At 35.1% G+C, this 23,884-nt stretch overlaps 1 protein-coding gene across 6 annotated transcripts in view; it reads right to left on the reverse strand.

Moving 5' to 3' along the window:
• Positions 1-23,884, reverse strand: part of Hrb27C (Heterogeneous nuclear ribonucleoprotein at 27C) — a 140,793-nt gene that overhangs the window by 37,628 nt on the left and 79,281 nt on the right. For all 6 annotated transcript variants that reach the window (XM_083118353.1, XM_083118354.1, XM_083118352.1 and 3 more), the window contains 4 exons: positions 21,299-21,485; positions 18,727-18,809; positions 15,194-15,295; positions 11,312-11,450 (listed from right to left, as the gene is read on the reverse strand). In XM_083118353.1, coding sequence (XP_082974479.1) covers positions 11,312-11,450; positions 15,194-15,295; positions 18,727-18,809; positions 21,299-21,485 — 511 coding nt within the window. The remainder of the gene's footprint in view (positions 1-11,311; positions 11,451-15,193; positions 15,296-18,726; positions 18,810-21,298; positions 21,486-23,884) is intronic.

A 23,884-nucleotide genomic window follows, 5' to 3' on the forward strand; every position in this document is an offset into this window, starting at 1 on the left:
AGCAGCATAGGATTTCTTTCATTTACACACTCCATATATGTAATATTATTTTGCCAGTAATACATTTTAATTATTTTCTTTTTCCTTATTTTTTTTTCATACAAAGTACCATAAAAATCAGAACGTTCCTTCAATTTGCAATGAGCTTATTTCAAACGCATTGCAAATAAGTGTTGTCATCTTGAATGGAATACTGTTGCCATATTCATAAACTGCAGAATTCAAGCTTTACAACGATATATAACATGATAAGGTTCCATAAACATTAAAAAAATATTCCCTGCATAATACACACCACACTTTTTCGGGGCAAAAACTTTGGAAAAAAGTGTGCATTATACATGAGTAAATACGATAACATATTGCGATGTGTGTATTACTCACTGTTTTGATCGACATCTCGTACTCACACACGCAAGTAATTGATCTTAAATCTTTTTAACGATTTCTTTTTATTCACATGAAAAATACAGGAAGTTGAGGTTTTCTGTTGTGTACCACAGTACCAGCACACAAACACACACACATTGTTACTTACTGATGGATATTACATGTATGATTCTTGTTCAAAACAATAAAAAGCACACAAACAGCATGATAAAAGACACTTTATAAGAGTTCTTCCAAGATTTCGATTCCATCTCAGAATCATCATCGGGGCTGGTCAAGAGGCGATGGAAGGGATGCGGTTGAAGTTCCGCTTCTTCCTCACGATCAACCAGTTTCCAATATGGCGTATACCCCGAGAAACACGAGGGTCATAAAATTTTTATGTATGATTCTCTTAGGGGTGAACAGATTAAGTGTCCAAAATAAAGTACTAGATGACATCTCAAGTTATGATATAAACTTTCAATGAAGCTTCTAATGGACAACAGGAAAAAAGAGGCATCTTGAATTAAACACAGTCAATTTTCAAGTACGAAGAAAATCCATATGAAATTCTCAATGGCAAAATTTCAAGGAATTCTCAATCTGTAGATACCCTGATGAAGGAAGTATCCCCTCCCCAAGTTACCAGGGTATGGGGAGACATATAACAAAAGTTTTTGCAAATGGTGCTAACCAAACAGGCGTTTTGTGTGGTAGAATATTAAAAAATCTGTACCATTTCATGGAGCAGAGAATTTTTTTTTTTTGAAAAAGGAATTTTTTTATGAATGTACATGGAAACAAGATAAAATAATTGTGCACTCAATTGAAACTATTTGTAAAATTATGTGACTTGTTAAAATTATTGGCAATTTTATCAATATGTCTATTCACCGACATGCCAACAGATACTGAGAGTACAAAATGATCTATCCTATCAAATATTCAAATAAGTGAATGGATTAACAGTTGAATAATGACAAATTGATACAGTGGTAAATCTGATCATTACTGTACAACTAGTTTCACATATAGAACATAATTGAAAAATATAATTCTAATATAAACCCCACAAATGGACAATTAATCCTGTTATCTTTCAAATAAATTCATACACCTGTAATGCTATCAAACATGAGAAACTACAAACATTCTCAACTGCATTCAACCTTATAGGAAATATACTTTCCATCTAGCACCGCAGAAAGCTAAAGATTACTACACGAAAAGAGAACATACATTCAATGGCTCTCTAACATATAAACTGGAAAACAGAAATGCTTACAACATAAAAGTAACAAACATAATATTTCTGTCAATAGGAAAGTGAAAATTAAAACACAGACCATGATGCTCAAACAAGGAAACTGTGTTTTTTATCAAGTAATCAGAACAAAATCACCGTACACACATAACTTGAAGTTCTATATCATGATGCTGTTAGAATCTAGCTAAATATGAATCTCATTTCTATCTTGGGGACATCAGGTACAAAGATGCACACACTACAGGAACATTCCCCTATGCAAGCCTAAAATTTGAACTTTGTAATGGAAAAGACTACACACACACAATTATGGGAAGAGTTTCCAAAGGAACATGTATGTAGGTTATAAAAATTAAGACAACTCGCGCTACAGCTAGGACTATTCTAAACACAGACATCAACAGAAATGAGAGAGATCTGCTATTGACATACCATTTACTGGAGCTTGATTAGATGGGGGTGGGCCCCACTGCCCTGGAATCACAATTCAAATCATTGTCTATTGGATAAGGTAATGCATTTTTTTTATGTATGAAGAAGGTTTAAAACTATATCTATCAAGAATCAAGTAGAAATTAAGTCACCCGGGTAACTTTTGACAAATAATATACAAATCTCGAAGGTTGTTTTCATACCATTTATAGATGATAAAATTTGGCCCTCAAAAAACAATTTCTTAATGTAAATATCTATTATTTTTTGGCATTTTATTCATCTTCTTTCCCTACGAAAAAAATATTAACAAACCTGCATCTTTTTAAATTAACACAACAATGAAACATTCACAAAATCATGCAATTCAGAAGCAGTTATAAAATATTGACATGACAATAATATATTAGTGGCATGCTTCAAAAGTGATTGATACAGAATGTCAAATGTCAAATTCTGATCTTTGTTGCAGTTTAGAAAGACATTTTAGGAAGAACAAGAGTTTAGAAATAAAAGAGAATTAACACAAATGTGGAAAAGGGGAAATACAAAGCGTTCTATCAAAGCTAATCTCAGCATCTATAAACACATGCATTTCTAAGCACTTCAACTTTAAAAAGGCTACAAGCTTGTGATAGGCAATTTTATCGCCTATATAAGAAAACCGATTGAGTAAAGGGGGTTGGCATTCTTAAGTTTTTTGGGCAAGAGGGGAGACCTTGGAAGGTTCTTCCGGTACCGGTAGAGTGGCGGGGCTAGTCAAATGGCTACCGGTCACAGATCAACCATTTGCATTCATCGAAATGCATATATAAGTCCACGCATTTTTTCTTGATTCATTTGGTGACAAGCCAACGCTTAGTTTTCGGTGGACATTTGTATTATTCTTAGATAAACTTGTTTCCGAGGGAATTAAGGGACGTGTTTAATTACAAGTATATGTCTATCCATCGCAGACAAGCCAAGTACTTTGTTTCGTGAAATTATTAGTTTAAATTTGTAGATTCAACACTGTCAAGGTGTCCCGTTTTTATTTAATCTGAGATTAAAGGGACTGTGACAGGGTGGAAAAGGAATCATAACAGTTTTGTTTTTATATAATTTCAAGAACAGCACATATTACGAGTAGTAGTTGTAATTTCTCAAGTAGACTCATTTTATTTGTGAGGCAATTTTCATTATAAACAAGAAGGGGAGGGGAATTAGAGAAACATGTCATGTATGCTAGTGACAAGCTAGATACATTTTTGAATTAGTACTGCTGGTCTAGGCCAGCGTACGAACCTCTCCTATATATCAATTAAAGAGGATCATGTCATTTCTTATGTGGGGTTATTTTTTATGTAATTCTTTGTATATATTTAATCAACGAAATAAATATTTTTTTATATATATTTTTAAACTGAACGTCTGGGTATCATTGAGATAAAAGAACTGAGATTTTCCCTAATATCCATGGTAAAGAATATGGTAGTTATTCTGTATCTTTAATTCAATTTGAACCTCATTGTTAGTTTTTTAAGTGTTTTGCCTGGGAAGTAACGAACACAAGTAACAGGTCGAGCCAAGGCAGGTTATTCTCCCCACAAGAGAAATGGAGCATAACAAGGTTCAAATTCAAGTCTTGAAGTACATGTAAAATATACAGTAGAACCTAGATTTTGTGTTTCTGGATTTTAAACTTTCAACACAGTCCCCTGAAAAACATAATATTGAGGTTTTAATGTATTTTTATCTCCTTTGTTGTTTCCTCTCAGAGTATGCTGGTTTACTAGGTTTCATAAATACTCCTACTACAGTCGGCTCTCGATTCTACGATCCAGGACATAACGATCCTCTCGAAGTAAGAACTCTTTTCCTGGAAACCGTGAAAAATTTGAAAAAAAAAGTTGAAAAATTGAAGAAAATCGGCCGAAAAATAAGTTTGTTGTACTAATTTTATTCACGATCATTCCCTTCAAGAGCGCTCTACCCCTCGCAAGTGGGTCTGATCTAAAAATAGCCACCACGCTGGAATGATATCCAATAGCACTTGACCTCTGCATTTCATAAAAAAGTGAAACTGTTAGGGAGAATTCACACCGAAGAAACACGTGACACGCAACACGCGATATGCAACACGAAACACGTGTCGCTTGGAAGCCGACACTCAGTAATCAATGCAACCTTTCGAACCGAAGAGACACGGCAAGATGCACGTGTCGCGTGTCGCTTACGTGCCTCTCGGACTGTGCCGTTTTCTCAATACCGTGCATCGTGTTGCTTCAGTTTGTTGTTCGCGCATGCGCAGCAAATGCTTGATTCCAACGAGCTGTATTTAGCCCAACTGGCATTATGTTTGAACCTCTAATTTGTTGATATAATAAAGTATCGATATGTACAATGTTTTAACAATGCTTTAAGATTTAAACACAACCTTCATTTCTCTTATCAAGTTTTTTGATCTATCGGCTGTAATTTGCCTTCAACATTGTGAAAAGAGGCCGTGTTTTGGCCATTTACCTGACTGCTTTTATTTGTGAAAGTCAGCTTATGGGGCACTTTAGTCCAAAATATATTAGTCAACGTAGTAAAATACTCTAGTGCATTGTTTTTCAACCGCCGGGCTGCAACCCGATGCCGTGCCCTCGTATCAACTATGCTGAGCACCGAAATGTTCTGCTGAAACTGGTTGACAACTATCATAATCCCAATATCATATTTGAGTTGTGAGTTTTCGTTTTTTAAGTCCATTTTATGCACAAATAGACTAATCGGAACTGGATCTGCCCGGTGCCTCCCCGGTTATCGAACCCGGGATCACTTAATTACAAGGAGACGATGTTACCACTTTGTCTTTCATATTTTTATATTTGTCAACAATCCTACACATGTAATCAAACTATTATTACTCTTATGATTATGCCAGAATTTATTTATCAATATTTAATTTCATAGGTACATGCTAATTCATGCATAAAATCTTAAATACTGTAAAGATTTACGAGGAAAATTCTTCGGCTATGGGAATTGACTTTAAAAAAAATACCGTGACATGGTTTCACGAAGGTTGAGAACCATTTCTCTAGTGTTTAGGTATTCGCTTTATTCAGGCTGAAAAGTCTAGCGTATACAGTTTGAGGTCAGTGCACATTATTTCTCAGTTTTCTCGTGCACAACATGCCTCTCCCAAGTTTCAATAACTTGCACAAATTTTACAACGCAATTTACATATCACAATGTCTCTTGTTACGTTATTTTCGGGTGACTAATAAACTGATTAATGCAATTATATCGGTACCATCATGCAAAGTGAGCAAAAAAACCAGTGTCGCTTGCCGCGTGCATCTTGTCTCTTAGGTGTGAAACACTCGTGTTGCGTGTTGCATGTCGCATGTTTCTTCGGTGTGAATTCTCCCTTAGAGAAAATCAAAGCCACACAGGCCAATCAAAGATAATCAACCTGCTAATACGTTGTCATCCAGGTTTCCACAAAGTTTACTTCGATCTTTCGTGCATCCTAACTCCAGTTTCCCACTTCATAAGTTTTGTATTTCCCAAAAAAGTACTACGTTGGCTGAGTGACTTCTCCCTCTTTTCCTGCCAACAAACATGTAGGGGGGGGGGAGGCCCGATTGATTAAGCTACTCTTTTCTTGCTCGTGTGTGCACAAGGGCTGATAAACATGAGAGGGAGAGGGTGGAAGTGGAGCCCTCCTCCTTTCCTTTGACCTCTAAAATGGAGCAACCAGTTCTGGATCCATTCTCGAAAACGAACAAGAACCATAGGACAAATAATACAAAAAAGGGATCGCCCCCTGTCCCAGCTCATTCTCCGCACTGGTGTGCACGGCAATGTGATAATTGCAGAATTCAGTTCAGTTTCTTTCTTTTATGTCATTGTCTGCATAGGAAATATTGCCCGTATTATTGTCTGTTGCATGGTAAAACATAAAGCAAAGATCATTTCTTTCTTCTTCACACTGCTGATAAAAGTTTCATCTTCGACAGATGAGTTATCTTTAAATTGCAGAGGATTTTCTCTTGGACCACCTGATGCTCCAACTTGCAGCCGGTCTCCTTGTTTCTGTCGCCAGTGTTTAGTCTAACGTCTGCAAAGCTGCGGGTTGCTGATAACAGCAATGACTCATCCAGCTCGAAGGAAAACCTTCATTGTTTTGAATCTGGTAAAGCTGTTTTCATTTGAAGATCTCCAGAAAGAAAGAAAAAGAGTAAAAGCAACTTCATGTTCTGCGCCTTCTGATAAGCAAAACTGTAAATTTTATTTTGCACCCGACACAAAAATAAATTTCTTGAATACTCAGAGCAGTGTTGGAAGGAAATGCACACAATATAATCGCCACATTTCTTCAGAACCATTCACGTGGAGAAAAAAAGAAAGAAAAAAAGGTCAATGTAGAAATGGACCGAGACGTTTTAAAAAAAAATTAACTGGGGAAACTTTTTGAGGAGTGGGTGTTTGACATCGAGAATATTCCTAAATCCATCATTAACCCTTAGTCCGCCCCCGTAACACATATGTTACCAAAAAAGTATGTCCCTTGTAGCCTCTGTAACACATATGTTACAAACAGCTTTAGGTACAATTATCGAGGGTTTGCCACACTTATATTTGTATATTGAGGTTGAAACACTGACAGTTCGTTCGGGAACATGTTTTACAATCGTGTTTACGAAAATTCCAATAACAAAAGTTATCCAAAGTAGATTGGTCCCATAGTGTCAGTTATAACAATTTTATGAATAATATGCAAATTGGCTAAAATTCGCTAGAGTTTTACGTTTAGCCTTATTATTCAAATTGTATTGCATCCACGAACATGATTCAAGTTTCATTCTGTTGCGGAAGGTCCATTCTTAAAAAAAAAGCAAAAGTTCCGGTTTTCTCTCCAAAGTAGCTGGAGAAGAGGGGGCAAACTCCACATTTTGATGCTTTTTTCATTGAAATTCGGGGGATGCAGCCCCCGCCCGTTTGAACAGAGTGTGGGTTATCAAGTTTTACTCGCAAGCCGCTCAATTCATTTATGATCATTGTAATTTATGAAGCTTTCTGTTTCAATTTCTATTAATTCGAAGTTTCTATGTCAAACAGTAATTATTTTTATCACAAAATATAATGGAAGATGTGACAAGGATGTCACAGGATGGCATCGGTTTGATTCTTGTTTTGGACAAGTTGTTCGATAAGGATCTTAAAAAATATTGGCCAAACCAAAATTTTAGGTTTAACAAGAAGCATAAGTTTCTGTCAGACTAACAGTAAAGTGCAACGTACAAATGAAATTTATTTTACCTATGAATGTTAGTACTATGTGGACTTCTGTGCAATACTAATATGTTGCTTTTCCACCTCTTGGGTTAACTGCTATGATTAGGATCTTTATTTTTTGCAAATGTGATAATTCAAACGTGATTATTCATGTACGGTACCATGTTCTAAACACATTCTTCATGCATTCGAAATAGCAAAACAATGCAAATTTGGCATAAAATATGAATTTTGGCTTTTCCCGCTCATTTCAATACATTTAGCATTTAAAAAAATGCATGAAAATTTGATATTCTTGTATTTTAAGTTAAATAAAGAAAATTTACCATACTTATGGCCATATACCGTGCGTCCATTTCGATCTGCAGCCGAGAGATCGGGAGAAACGTGGCGGGCGGCGCTGACGGAGGTGCCGACATTTGCGGCCTGTAATGCCCGCATATTTTTATATACATATGCAGACATTTATATAAATATTGCAAAACTAGCACTAACCTGTGTTATAAGAGTTGTTCAAAGTGATGTCCACCTACACGCCTGGGAATTTCTGTACAAATTGCCTACACACGTCTCGACACGAGTCTGTTTTCACGTAAGTGTCATACATAAAAATTCTTTGTTCTAACGTGAACCTTGCGGCTGGCATTCCAATCGTCTGACTGACACAACACACATACACACTGCAATAACACAAACAAGTAACGGCAAGTAACCAAGAATAACACTCTTACGCACAGTACGAAATTAACACGCTCTTGGTTTACATCTGCCTGCCTCTATATTCACAGCTCTGTAGTCGCGAAGGAACAAAAAACTTGAGCTAGGAGATTTCGGATTGCAAGGAAGCTCACGAACACCATTAGCTTTAACGGTTCGTCTGCAGCGTAATCTTGATACAGTGTTGCACATTCGAAACCTCCAAACGATCCCCATCGACACAAAACTCTTTCAAGGATATAAACTTAAGCAGGACGTTACTGGTTAAAACTATGATTAAAATGTTTTACAGAGTATTATCTGTGGCTCTTAATATAATTTCTAAAGCGTATTTATTTGTGTATATAAGGGTGGAACTTGGAAGAATTACAGAAGAACTTTTGCGTGTTATAACACAGGTTAGTGCTCGTTTTGCAAGATGTCCACAAAAATAAGCGGGCATTACAGGCCTCAAATGTCGGCATCTCCGTCAGCGCCGCCCGCCACGTTTCTCCCAATCTCTCGGCTGCAGATCGAAATGGACGCACTGTATAATGTGCACATTTCTCCAAATTTTATCCACTTTAATCAAACTATCGTGTGTGTGTGTGTAATACATGGAATATTTCAAACAGCTTCATGAAACCATTTGTTATAGAGCAACCACAAGGAAAAAAACCTTTGCCGAAAAACGTCCACGCAGCTTTCCCTTCTTCCGTTCGGCTCAGGACATAAGAAAGCATGCTTTACTCTGCCCCTCCCCTCCACGTGGGAGTATGGTGCACAGGAGTCACGGGTCTGCGCAAGTTTTTTTTTGCTTGTGGTTATACTATAATGGATGTTTCGATGTTTTTTTTTTCATCTTCTATCGGAATGTTAAGCATTACCGAACGAAGTGGTGTGGTGATCAAGTGTGCAACTATGGCCACACAGGATCTGTAGTTTTTATTTGTCAAGTGAGAAAAGCTTTGTTACCGAGTGAAGTGACACACTTTGGCAGAGATCAAGCACGCACCTACCATCAATCTGGAGCCTGAACATTGGTATTTGTCGCACGAGAAATAACGGAAAATAATTTTCTCAAAATTAATTTCCAAAGTATGAAACTGTCATGAACTGGTGTATGTGACTTGACTTATATTAAAACACTAGTTTAAAAGCACAATGAAGGTGTTACTTTAGGTATATTTGACAGAAGAGTTTGCTAATATAAAGGCACGAATTTTTAGGGAAAACCACACCGAAATGTGAAGAAAGAAAAAAGAAAGAAAAGAAAAAAGAAAGAAAAGAAAAAAGAAAAGAAAAAAAAAGAAAAGAAAAAAGAAAGAAATTGATGTTTCCAGTTATAAAGAACTGATGAATTGAATGAAATTATGAAAACACTGATACATCTATGCCTTACACAGGGTTCAAGCCTGTAATCTGTAGCTTTGAGCTTGTTACGATGGCCACTATACAATGGACATCGGCACTACATGGACTTCAATGAGCAGGTTTATAATGAGCACAGCAAAGAAATAAATCTCTAAGCGAAAGATTATGAAGCCAGAAGTTTGTTTCTAGGTGACAAAGATATCTAACGAAGTGACTAGAGCTCGACTACAAGGAAAATAACCTTCTGTCAAAAGCGTTCGCGCACCTTCCCTGCCGTTCTCTGTGCTCGGAGCAGTGTTGCCAGGTCAGACTTGAAAAAAAATGGGATATCTGCTACAAATTCCGATGATCTAATAGTAGCGGATGAACGACGTTCTCTGGGGCGGAGAGGTGGCATAGACATGCGCACTGGGGGGCAAGGGGACGTCCGCAGATTTCTTCCAGCGAGGGGGAAACAATGTATTTTTATCAGGTGGGTAAATGAGGCATGTTGCCCTCTCAGAAAACACCACTTGAGTTTGAAATTATCACGTTCCTACATCCATATTATAAAAATGGATGTAAATTACTGTGACTGAAATCAACTCGTATGTCTGAAATAATAGGTACTTTTATATACTATTCTATACTACTTAAATTTTCTACAAAAGTAAATATTTAAGTATAGAATAGTATATTAAGGATAGAAAACTATGTATTTTCAAGCCCATGAAAGTTCCAAGCAACTACAGGGGAGGGGGTACATTATTTCCTTTGTAATTGAACTATGCCACTTCGTTCTCTAGCAAATTTCTTGTTATTAACACTCGCATGCTTTATTCGTCAGTTATGCTGCCTCTATGTTGCTGCATTTAAAATACACACACACACACACACACACACACACACACACACACACACACACACACAAATATATATAAATATACAATACGCCTAAAATTACACTAAGGGAATTTTTGATGGTTCCTGACACTATTTACGCCACTGTTTTGTACCCACCAATACAATAAAACAGTGAGATGGAATGAGGGTTTTCTTTACTGACTGAACATTTATCAAAGCTTTTGCCCCCCTAATCCACTCTACCTCTCCCCTCCATGTTCAAGTAAGATGAGCAGGAAACGTGTTTTTGAGCAGGCCGTTGGAGGTTCCATAGCAATAATTTATTAAGGAATTCTACCAAGAAATCAATAGGTCTGGCAACACTGACGTGGCCATGCTGAAAAGCTCCTCCCCCCTGTCTTTTCCCCCACCCACCAGCGCGATGAGGTTCTGCAAAGGTTTCTTTCCATGTTGTTCCTCTATACCTCATAGTTTCTCATGTTATTCAAAATAAGAGCAAGTACTGATTGCTACAAATTTATTAAACAAAAAGGCAGCAATTAGTATTGCTCATTTAAGGCTCACAAACTTGTTTTTTTACCTCTTCATTAAAAGCAGTGTTTCTTTTCTGGCAATATGTAACAATACATCATACCAGAACATTTTTTCTAGATTATATCGTAATTTGCAGGTCAAGTAATGTACATAAAAGTGTGTGTCTTAAATTCCATGCCAAATGGATGTACAAATTTCGAGCCTAGTGAATTTTATCCAGCCAAAAGCTATGAATGTTCACCCATCCCTGTGAACCAGTGCCTCACATAGCACATAGACATTCATTAATATACACACATGTGTCCTAACGAAGAACCTTAATTTGTTTTTCACAGCACGCATTACTATATATTTATGGAAATCTTAGCCCTAGTTATTAGTACTCATGTGACATGTGAGGAAACATTCAAAAATCCAAATCTATGCTAAACAAATACACAGTAAAAGAGGCTGAGAGTCAAAACGAACATGACTATTCCTACACAAACATGCAAGAACTAACAGTAATGGCCATTAATTACTTACCAGGATACCCTTGCTGCTGAGGTGGTGTGCCCCATCCCTGGTACCCTTGCATCATTCCTCCTGGCGGTCCCATTGGACCCATTGGTCCACCCATTGGACCTCCCATTTGTCCATTTGGTGCTCCCATCGGGCCCATACCCTGAAAACACATTGGAAATATAAATACTTCTAACACAACGATTTAAATATTTCCTCTTGAAACAAGAGATTCACGCAAACCACACATTGTAGTCAAACAAGTTTATGGGTACCCAATCATTTGAAAATTATACTTCCAGGGTTTTCAATCTTGTGGGGGTAAGGATGATTTTAGGAGGATGTTTAAACGAGACTTTAGCATCTCTCACTTGTGGAGGTTAGTGAGCACTCTGCCTGCACACTGCACATTAAAGCCAGACAGGATTACACGAAATAGCCTGCACTTTTTGCAATTTACATGCCATCTGCTAGTGGACAGAGTGTCTTGTACTTTCACTGAAGATCCAACCAAAACTAAAGACACGAATCTGGATTCCCATATGCACGAATTGCAACATTCACTTGTGTATAGCAGTGAATCAATGTCCACACCAGTGTGAAAATAGGAGCACTGTCCCAAAAGAGCCAGCAACTAGTGCAACAAACGACAGATTTTGGAATATCCTATTTTATATTTGCCCCTTTCTTCCTAATTTTACCAGATGCTCTAGCATGCATTTGAGGCCAAATAACTGTGTGTAAGTACCATGACAATTTTTCACAATATCTTTTCTTCTGAATGCCTAATGTTCTTGAAAATTCAACAAATGAAGTTGTGCTGAAGATCAATATGAAAGAACTTAAAATGCAGGAATATTTTATAACATTTTGATATATTGGGACCATGAAGATTAACTGTAAAATGTGGGAAATTTTAGAATCAGGATTCCACTATACTATAGAATTAGATAGGAAATAACAATTTAACTTTTTCCCCTGGGAAAAAATACAACTAATATTTAGGCTTAAACAAAGAAAATTACTTACTGAAGAATGATAATTTCAGTTGCATACGCATACACACACACACCTATATGCAAGTTTAAGAATGTTATTTATAAAACTACATGTCCATATGCAAAATAAGTGCCTACCAAATATACCTAAATATGCATGCTTAAAAGTATCAAAAGACATTTACTTTGTATCCCTATCTAAAATTTCCCTCAATGTAGCCACAATCCCCTTTGCATTGTTAGTGTACATTGTAAATGCAATTTTTTAGACTTTATGCACAAATATGAAAGGAAATCTCTAGCGCAAGTTCAAATTTTCAGAATTATGCTTCATTTTGTGATTCACTAATGCAGAGCTTTCGTGCAACTGTTGAAACAAGTTCCTTCGTGTTCTTTCGAGAATTAACAAGACTCCAAGAGAGCGAGCAGTCAACAGGCAGATTACATGCTTCATGTTTTATAAATTCCAAAAAACTGTAAAAACAATACGTCTCTAGCACTCGGGATGTGTAAATTGTTTTAAACATAGTCCTTATGCATATTACGTAATTCTTCTCATAACTAAACGAAACAGATTTCTTTACATGCCACACATTTAATTGTGGTAAAAACCCCATTTGGCAAGAAACACTGAGCTCAACTGACTAACACTGAAAAATAACTTCATTTCCACATGTATGTACAGTTTACAGGTATGGCCACGTGATGCGCTAGTGCTCACTAAACTTGCCTCTACTTGTCTGACCACTGCAAAGGTATCAGCTTACAACCTGAATCATTGAATCAGATCATCAATACTTGTCGATTTGAATCGCAGTTCCTTATACAGGGTGTTTCCCTCTGTAGTTCTAATGTAATCCTTTCTCATTGTACATTACTTAGAAAAAGAACATTTCAAAGTGTACATCAGTGAATGGGAATGTGGTATCATTCACAATAAATGCTCCATTTAAGTGAAAAATGGATGCCCAACCAGGACTCACGGCTGGCTCTCTGGGATACCATGCCACTGCTCTGCCAACTGAGCTACCGAGTCAACCCTGGCTTCACCAGTTTTTCTTTTCTGGTGTTTTACATTGATACCACAATGGTTGAGCAAGTGGTATCTAGTTTATCTGTGCAAAACCATGCTCTATCCTAAAATACTAAATTAAATAAGTTTCCAATTTTTCCAATCCCTGGCAGCAACCCACTTGTCTCGTGAATAAACACATCCACTGGCATTAATAATCAAACATAATAAAGTTGCAACACGGTTTACAAATGTTCCATTGCTGTGAAGTGAAATCTAAATGGAATTTGTGTTAAATAAACACTAACCGGAATTGCACTGCATAGTCAATGCAAATCCTGGAAAGTTTTCACATGACAGAATATCAAAGAACTGTTTGACTTTACAATGTGTGTTAATGAACTATTATTTACATTGGATGGACTATTAGTTGTAAGTTCTAACAAGCAATTTTGTATCAAGAAGCACCTGAGAAATTAATGCTGAATTATCCATTAAATAAATGACCATAAACAGGGTGGCCACTCTAAGACCATGATAAAATTCAAGTATCATTCCCGGTTTTCAATGCAAACTTTCCAAAAATTCAATTATACAAGCAGATGTTTTCTCTATTTCACAACCTTATGTTGCCTCTCTCAAGCATACACACACAAATATATTAACAATATATTAACTTCTAATTCATTTCAATTAAATGGCACATACATTTAAAATATTTAATTTGAGGTGCGAAGTTTACATTTATCATTTCACATACTTGGACTCGAAATGCATCTGTACAAACACGAGTCACAAATGTTATGGGATATACCAATCTATGAAAAATTGTTATTTGTATAACAATTTCAAACTCAAATTTAACTAATCAACTTCAAGATATCTTATGTTGTAATAACCTTCCTTCTGTCAGATAGATTGTTCTGCAAAGGACACTTAACAGACTGAACAGATTGAGAGAATTCGGTTTCATTTTCCATGCAGCTTTCTATCCCTTGCTCGATAACAAAAAGTAAAAGCGAAATTGTCAAAAAATACCTCAAGTTGCAATTTTTCACGTCTATGGAGAATAATTCACGCAGAATTCACATATAATTCCCGGAACCAATAATTCACACAGAATTCCCGGAATTCACTGTGAGTAGCCACCCTGATGAAACAATCACTTGTTCCATGGATCATAGCATGAGTAATTTTGATGCACTACTGACCATGAACACTATTTTTCTCAAGACAAATATACAAGGCATGAAATTCACTAAATAAATGCAATGCCAACTGTGTACTTAAGATCACGGCAATTTTTTTTTTTTCCAACAACTGTAACCCCGAATAAATATTTCATTTTACCACTTTTTGCTGCCATTTAGGAAATTTTTAAAAATTCTAAAGTACAGCAAATACATGAGAATTGTGCCAGTGTGTTGTTTTTCATGTAATCAACTTGCTTTTTCTTTTATATATACAATTTCAGGAGTTTGTATTTAAGGCAGGTGTTACATAATCTAACGAAATTTCCTAGGATACTGGTAAAAAGTAATTATTTTCCCTACAAATTAAAACTTTAAGCCATTCTGGCTCAAGAACTTGATAATACCTCTGCGAAAGAACTGGGAGGTATAGAAACTGATCACAGTAAGAATCTTCATGTCCAAGCTTCAGAAGCTAAGTTTTTTTATTATTATTATTATTATTATCATCCCATAGATCTACTAAATATGTAAACATAAAAAATTGCATTAAAATGTACACAAATTTCAAGGCATTCCATTCATGTAACACCCTCCCATGAAAACACACATGTACAAAAATTTATCTCCTTCCATGTACACGTGTTGAAATACTTAATCAATTTTACCAAGATTAGCAGGACTTCTTTGAGATATTTAAACTTACACCACCCATTCCCATGGGAGGTCCACCTTGTGGTGGGCCCCACTGGTTTGGTGGTCCGTCACTCATCTTCATGTCGCGTGGCTCAGCCTTCTTGATCTCCACCTGAATTTCCAAGAGACAATCGAATTAACAACCTGTCGGTCATATTACATCACTTACAATCTACTGTAACAGTTCTCTATTTTGGAAGGATCTTGTAATGCAGCTTGGAAAATTAAAAGGTGTTGTCAATATGTATAATTTTTAAACATTTTTACAAATTAGAGACTTACATAATGTATAGAACTTGTCATTTTGTACATTATTTTAAACAGATACATTACAAATTCCTTCTAATGTAGTTGTTTTACTGTGTGGAATCTACTGCATGAATTCTAAATGCTATTTTTTATTAATTCCTCAGCATCCTACAATACCAAGAAAGACAGTTCAGGATATGTAGCTCCATTCTTTAAGCTAACACACAATAACTGAATGTAACATTTGTTAAATGTACTGTAATGAATTCTATGCAAATGTTGAACTTGTTGAACTTGTTAAATATTCTGCAAAAGGTCTAAGCTGTTGAGTTTATAGCTACAATGCTGGCTTATATGTCCATTTACCAATCTAGAATGAGGACAATCTTCGGACACAGATCAAAGGACAGAAGCATTCAAGGTGCTACTTGAGCAACACTTAAATCTTGAGTCTAAATGTTAGTGGCAATGGTTCTATACTAGCATGCAATGGTAATTGGACATCATCCATTATCTTCATATTACATCTTCTATGAGTACTCCCTCATCCTTAGGTGAATAAATTTATTTTTCTTTGTGGTGGGAATCAAACCTATCATGGGCCTGTGCCTTATTTCCATGACGCAAGAGAAAACCAGATTTATACCGATCATAGGTACCAATGTTTGACAAAGTTTATCAAGGTTTAAGTCTACTTTGTGCTCACACTAATCAGGGCTGGATTTTGCAGTAAATTCCATATTGTCTGTGCAAACTGCTGGGTACTAAACCAGCACACTAGTAGGTTCAATTATCACCACCAGCAAAAATTAACTTGTTGTCCTGAAGATGAAAGAAGAGGTGCTCTCTTGAAATGTTGGATTAGACATTGGATGAAGTCCAACAAACACTGCATGCTCACAGTAAAATCTTGCACTTATAAAAAAGATGAAGTTGTGCATGCAAGTGGAGCTTGCAGAAATACGAGAGGATGAGACTTCTATGAACAGATAAAAATATACAACTGTCTCATGTGCTTGAACAGTCCTATGAAAGAACAGGGGGTTTGGGTACAAGAGCCCATGCATTATTGATCTCGGCACCATAATCCAACTGGTGTACTGGTACCAGTCCTTTGAAGGACAAGGTCTTCATTGAGTCATGTGTACTCAGAATAAGGAGTATTTGGCTTCAAAAAATAGAATCTACTACTATTACTTTTCAAGACACGAGAATTTTGGAATTTTAAACTGTGGGCCATGATGGCACAAATGCACGCTTGCATTTCTCAATATATAGTTCCAGAAAAACTTTGAAGAAAAGTCTCTATTCATTTATTCTCATAATCTTGACGAGGCATGTGGTCACATGTCCATGAGGATGCCCTCACAAAATTGCTTTCTTCACAGGGACAACCAACTTTGAGTTTGTCTGGAACTATAATATCACCTGAGCTACAAATTTCAAACACCAACTTAACTCTTTCGCCAGTATGTATCAATGCATTCGGTAACTTAAAAATCTTCAGTTACTGTCCACTTTTGCCACACACAGGGAAACCGAGGATGTCATATTTATTGGTGTTAGTAAGATAAATCAACAGATTGGACCAAAAACAGAATAAAAACTACTAACATCAATACTATATACTTTCATACATATAAATTAACCCGTTTTTGTCTGAACCATAGATAATATTCATAAACAATTTTATTAGCTTGCATTGTCATAGGATTAGTTTACAAACACGGGCTAGTATCAGAATTATATTCAACCACAATATCAACAAAGGTGTCAAATCAAAAATCAGTGGACACAAAGATATAAAAAACCAAAACGTTAATTAACCAAAAATATTTAAATTGTTAGGAAAAAAGGATAAAAAAACATGTAATCCTAACATTATTACTAACCAACCTTCAGGGCAATATAATGACACCTCTAACATGGTAGTGGATGGGAGAAAATACACACCACTAAACTACTTTATTGTTTACGTTATCTCAGAATACACTTCTACCACCATTGTTGTTAGTTTTTAACGAACTATTGTGAAACCAGGGTATTCATCTTCCTTACATTCAGAATTTAATGTACCACTAAATTTCCAACACTGCCAGTGAATAAAATTTTGCTTACAACAGAGGCAGATATGTTCTCAGGTTTGTAAGTGTAGATTATAATTTTAAAATAAAGTATATACATATTTAAAATAAACTTCCGACAGCAGTACTATTTCATGCAACTAATGCTTATTTTTAATTCACCTGAAATTCTATATATTTAGCTTAAATTTATGTAGCAATATTAACTAACAACCTCTAAAGAATCAACATATTTTGTTATTGGAAATTATTGAGAAAAACTGGAAGTATGAAGTAATACACACAGTAATACAAAGCATGTAATTAATATGAATTAAAAAATTACTGACTGGAATTATATAGAAATTTACTCTCAAATGTTATTATTGTACTAATTATATCAAATATTATCATATATCAATATTAAGTTTAAAATGCTAGGGTTTTATATAGTATATACTGAACTATAATAAGAATTCCTTTTCTGAACGCAAAAAAACACACACCTTCCACATGAAGTTTGTACGGATTATGGGAATACACTGTTACCACGTTACAGTTGGTTTAAGCTGTGAACTCTAGTAATACAGGTTCAGCAGTCTAATGATGAAAATCCTGTTTCATTTTCATCATGTTAAAATTTATTATGCTGTCATTTAAAATAATCTTTTCAAAAATTAGGATTTATGGAATTATCTTTACAGCATAATAAACATTCATGTACAGGATTTTCATCACTAAAATTGATTTCAGTTTTGAACATTCTTTGTAGAAGGAGATGGTAGAGGCAAATATACTGCAAGTTTTTCCTTTTTAGTTGCAAAATATTCGAAATTATATTGTACATGGTGCCAGATTTCATTTTAAACATCTATCTTGGTGATTAATTACGTAAAACAAGGGCTAGTTAACAAGATGTCGCCTATTATGAAACTTACAACTATATGCTGTACTTTGCTATCTAGCTCTATGCAAAATTATATTCATGACTAGAATAAATCTTGGTTTGTTGTATTAACAAGATATTAATTTTTACATGGAACTTTTATATTTCTGCCTACACTAAGAGTGAGCATGAAATTGATATGGAAATGATTTTTACTATTAATTTCTTTACACTCAAAATATTTTGGCATTGTTTTGAAGACAACACCTAAATAGTAATCTTTCAAACACCTAACCTACAAAAATATCTTACTAAGAAATTTTAATATACAGCACCAGCATATACCTGTTTCCCATTTAGGTTGACGAAATGCTCAGCCACACACCTCTCCACTGACTCTTCAGTCTCGAAGGACAAAAATCCAAATCCTATTGTCACAGCAATCAATTAAGAACTTCTTAACTTAGGTTTCATAACATGGGTTCAACACTGCTGCCCAGAATTATAAGCTAGCTCATGTATATTTTATATAATTATTGTCTAACAACCCACTCCTATATAATGTACAGGTTTTTAACCCCTGTGAAGCACACATATCGAGTGCACAGTGCCACATAAAAAATCATTCATGCTGCCTTGCAAAACAGCTATCACAAACGTGACCGTGACTCACAAAAAAGAACAATTATGTGCCAGAGAATTTTGAGAAACAATAGTTGTGCTCTTGTGCAGAGAAAGTTTCAAGGCAGGCAAACATGAATGTGCATACAGTTGAACATCATAGCATAAACATACCATCACCATTTCAACTGATGATATCAGTGTGCACTCTTATACAAACCACACTGCACGACAAGGAACGTGTCAACACAGTATTCACTTGTGACTGACACTAAAAAGGGTAAAAGGGTTGGACAAGGGTTACTGTAAGCAAATTTTTTTTAGCAAAACATTTCCACACTCGAGACAAGATTTCAGAGAAAATTTATCAAATTTAGTTCAGGTATTTAAAAGCAGCAGAGAGTTCAGTTTAGTACACATGATGTGTCAACACACAATTTGTTACATTAGTTATACATGTATGGAAGAGGGTTGAATAGTAACAAATTATAATGTTTATTAATTACTTTCCTACATGAAACAGCAGCTACAACACCCTGAAATAAAAACTAGTCTCAATTTTGTTCCCTTTAATGTTGAACAAATATATAATTTTCTATTACATGACCCCGTTAAAATTTTGCAGTCGATTAACTTTTTGATTTGCAATCATGCACTAACTTTCTCTTTGAAAATAAACACTTCCCCCAATAATATTCCACTATGTATGCTGCTTTGAAGATTACCAGGAGCACCGTAACATGTCATTTAGCATATTCTAAAATGAAGATGGTAAGAAGGAAAACATTACAGGAATTCAAGACTGACTTAATTGCTGTGATGGTTTTATTTTGTGTGTGTCCAAAGGGGTTAAAATCCTGATATATATAAATATATGTATATATATTTATCTATGTGCTGTATAACTAATTAAAAATGGAGCAATCAAATCAGCTTATGCTTTAACTTATACCTAGGCATACCTATGCTTACTTTTAATTATAACTAATGCAATCGAGATATGCTAGGTCTCTCAAATTTTGACTACTTACGAATTATTTCCTAATGATACTTGCTAGAGCCGAATGTTAATTCTAGAATCAAATTAATGAAGGAAACAAGGAATAAAGGATGCATATAAAATTTATATTTGAAGCAGCAACTAATTTTCCACTAAAAAATTTGGTTATGTATTGGCAGCAGTGAGTACCCCAAAGCATGAAACATACTACAGGTAATAACTGTCAGAGGTACCTAATAAAAGACAAAACAAACACTTAAAACATATAATTCCCATAATGTAGTAAATGAAAACTGTAATGATGGAGATTTAAAAAAAAAGAACTGCCACGTCGACATCAACTGGAGCTCTCAAATTCTTGTAACAAAGACGATGAACACTCGTATCGCCATTTCATAAGATTTAGCTTTCACATCCTGAGAAAATGCCACTTGTCAACTTGATCAATAATTATTTTGGAGCGTTTTCAACAGCTGGACCATACTAAAAATAATGTATAATGAATTGTGGATTTATTGTGGAGAAAAACATCCAATATTACAAAAACCTGCCAAACTAAATTGTTAAGCTCAACTGTAATTAAAAGATATATTACATAAAATTTAAAAAGTCAACCAATGTTGTGCATTTTGCACAACTTTAAAATTAATGATAAAAAGAAAAATTAAAAAAAAAGTTTTTGACAAACCGCATTTAACAAAAAAAAAAAATGAAACTTTTATTTTAGATTCCTCCTCTACCTCCTTAGATTAAAGTAATGAAATTATGAGAACGGAAATAAAGTATATGTACTGGTGTAGCAATAAATGTCTCTCCAAGAATCAACACATCTTCACTGTTGCGAAGTATTTCCTGCTTCCTTAAAAAATATCACCGCAAGCAGTTTTCACACCTCAAAATTGGATTGCAAACATTTCCAAAAATAACTTCCATGTGCATCACCTTTATATCAAAGTCAAAAATCAAGTTAGTTGCCCACAGCATATTCATCTTGAGTACAAGAACCTGAGAGTTCTATGACCTATTAACTAGGATTAAGAAATACATCAACATTCAGAAATGGCTAATATGCAGTTTAAACACTTTAATTGGAGTTTTTTTTCTTTTCAAATGCAAGAAAATCCATTACGACTTTTAAAATATTCACTATATCTTTAAAAAATAACTCATTAACAATATGATTGTTACTTTAATAAATATTTTAATTAATACTCAAGAAATACAATAAAGCATATCTTCTTGTTAGTGCGCAACCTAACTGAAATGCTCAGTTCTTTTATTTGAATAATGACTAACCTCTAGATTTCTTCTTCTCCTGGTCATACATAATAACCACTTCCATCACCTTCCCATATCGAGTAAAGAAACCCCGCAGATCTGTCTCGGTAACATTTGATGGTAAACCTCCAAGAAAAACCTTTGGCCAATTGACATTCCGTTTTGGTTTCTGCATACTTCTTGGGTTGCAGGCTTTGGGATCAATCTGAAAATTTGAAGTAGACGCGACATTTTAAAAACTTGTAAGTTTGTAGCACCAAGGAAGTACCAAGATTTATAGGGATGGATCGAAAAATAAGATAACTACACCTAAAAAGTCCACAAATGTAGGTCGTAGAATTAAATACATTTAATTTGCTAATTTAATCAAAATTGGTGGACTGACAAGGATGGGCCTACACAGCATCTGTTTTATGTAATAAACTAGATAAAGCACTTGAGAATGACAAACATGGTGTTCCTAACAGAGAAGAATTTGATGGATTTTATGCAAGGTTTGAGTTTTTGTTTTAAGTCTACTGTATGCACACGTTGACTAAACAGGAGTAGTTTATTTAAAGTGGGATCCAAACCACTCTGTGCCTCCATTGGGTATCAAACCCCACACCCCTAGATTACAAGGTGACAACATTACCACTATGCCATCAAGGCGGCCCGATTTTTTGTATCAAGGATAATAGTCAAGTACAATCACAAGGACAGGTGCTATTGTACAAAATATTGGGCAGCAATATTTTACAACCTTGAAGAATTTCCAGACATTACGATCATCATTTCTTGGAAGTTCACTTAGTTAATAATTAATAATTTCCAACAGACATATTTTAAACACTACAATAGTTAACAAGAGATGCAATGGTAAAAATAAGAAAATGCATGTCATTAGTATCTTTCTTAATCAAGTATGCAGAGGGCTTATTGTGTACGTTTGGAGACATGGTTCTACAGAAAGTGAAATTGGTCATTTTGTAACCAAGGAAAATAAAAAGTAACTCAGAGTAACCTTACATGTATCTTGTTGAAACAAATGCTTTGACAAACATGGGGATTATGTGGAAAAATACGATTTGGATATGTTGTTCATCTCTTATATCAGCATGTACCTTGTACATATAAAGTACAGTAGAGCGTCGATTATCCGAAGTAATTGGGGGACATGGGTGTTCGGAAAACTGGTTTGTTCGGATAATCGAACTGTACATGTTTATTTGCCAAAAAGAAGTACTGTACAGTAAATTTATTCATAAAAACAGGCATCTCTTTAAGTATGTATTACAAAGTAACGTACAAAGGCAACTTTAGTAGGAATATATAGTATGTGGTACAGTTTATTAAACAAAAATATGTACATATTACATACGCATTTTGCATGAACAATACACACAGTACACAAAATTAACGTTTAAAAAAATCCTTTATTTTGGTCTGTCTAAGCAAGCCTACACGCTTACGAGCAGCTAAGTCACGTACTTTTTTCATTACAGATATCTGAAAGTGAGCGAGTACACAGTTCGGTTAAGCGGTCGTTCGGTTGACCGACGTTCGGATAATCGACGCTCTACTGTACTTGCGTGAATTGACTTCTTTAATGATCCTCCCTAAATTTTCATTATCTTAAGTAACACAGTGAGACCTTGAATGTGTTTCCTGTGTGTTTAAAAAATTAAATTTTACCTACACTGTATTTTTCTAGGTACATAAACTTTTTTTAAACAAGAAATCACTAAAAACCTCGTATAATACATGGGGTAATAAATAATTACAATTGGGAACCAAAATCTACATCAGAAATGGTCACTCCAATATTTATGGCTGTGCCAGAACTTTGGCATGAACAAACTGTCATTTCCAACTTTTGAAAAACCATTATTACATTCCAAGTTCTGACAATTGAAATGTGTTTCGAATTCCTTCTATAATCGTCTTGTGGTTTACTTTCTCTCTTCTCTAGATACCTATGATTTTTTCTTGGTGCTGCATGCCTAATTTCTGTCAGATATCTAGACTACAGCAAAAACAAGCCTCACACAGATGGACTTGAATGTTCTATGAGGAATTCTAACATGTCATATTTCAGAATTTGAAATATACCAGTTTTATTAAAAGGATATTTTTTAATGACTTTGCTGGCACAGACTAACATTCCAGTGTAGCCTTAAAACACACTGACACACTCAATTTCCTATGTTTGAAGTATTGTATTGTTCTTCAGTAAGGGAGAAAACCTAAGGCATGGGATTTAAAGCTGTTTTCTTGCAGCAATATAAAATATTTTAGGGGATATACACAACACTAATTTTTGTAAGATTCGGGGTGCTGTAAACTCCATTGCATTTCTATTAAAATTAATTATGTATCAGAATTACTTGAGTATCATAATCGGAATTTGTTCAAAAAATAATTTGCAGCTAAATTACTTAGTAAATTTCCTACTTATCACATCACCAATTACAACTAATTCTAATGAAGCAATGCAACATCAGAAACAACAAAATTCATTCGTTGGTCTAGGTGCTAAATTACTGCAGGGTGTCGACTAAATATCTGTTTTTAAATTCCAGGTTTGTCCAGGTCTATTTATATTATTTTCCAGGTCTACAGTTT

The sequence above is a fragment of the Lepisma saccharinum genome, chromosome 3 (assembly GCF_977018435.1).
Source record: "Lepisma saccharinum chromosome 3, izLepSacc3.1, whole genome shotgun sequence".
Taxonomy (NCBI): domain Eukaryota; kingdom Metazoa; phylum Arthropoda; class Insecta; order Zygentoma; family Lepismatidae; genus Lepisma; species Lepisma saccharinum.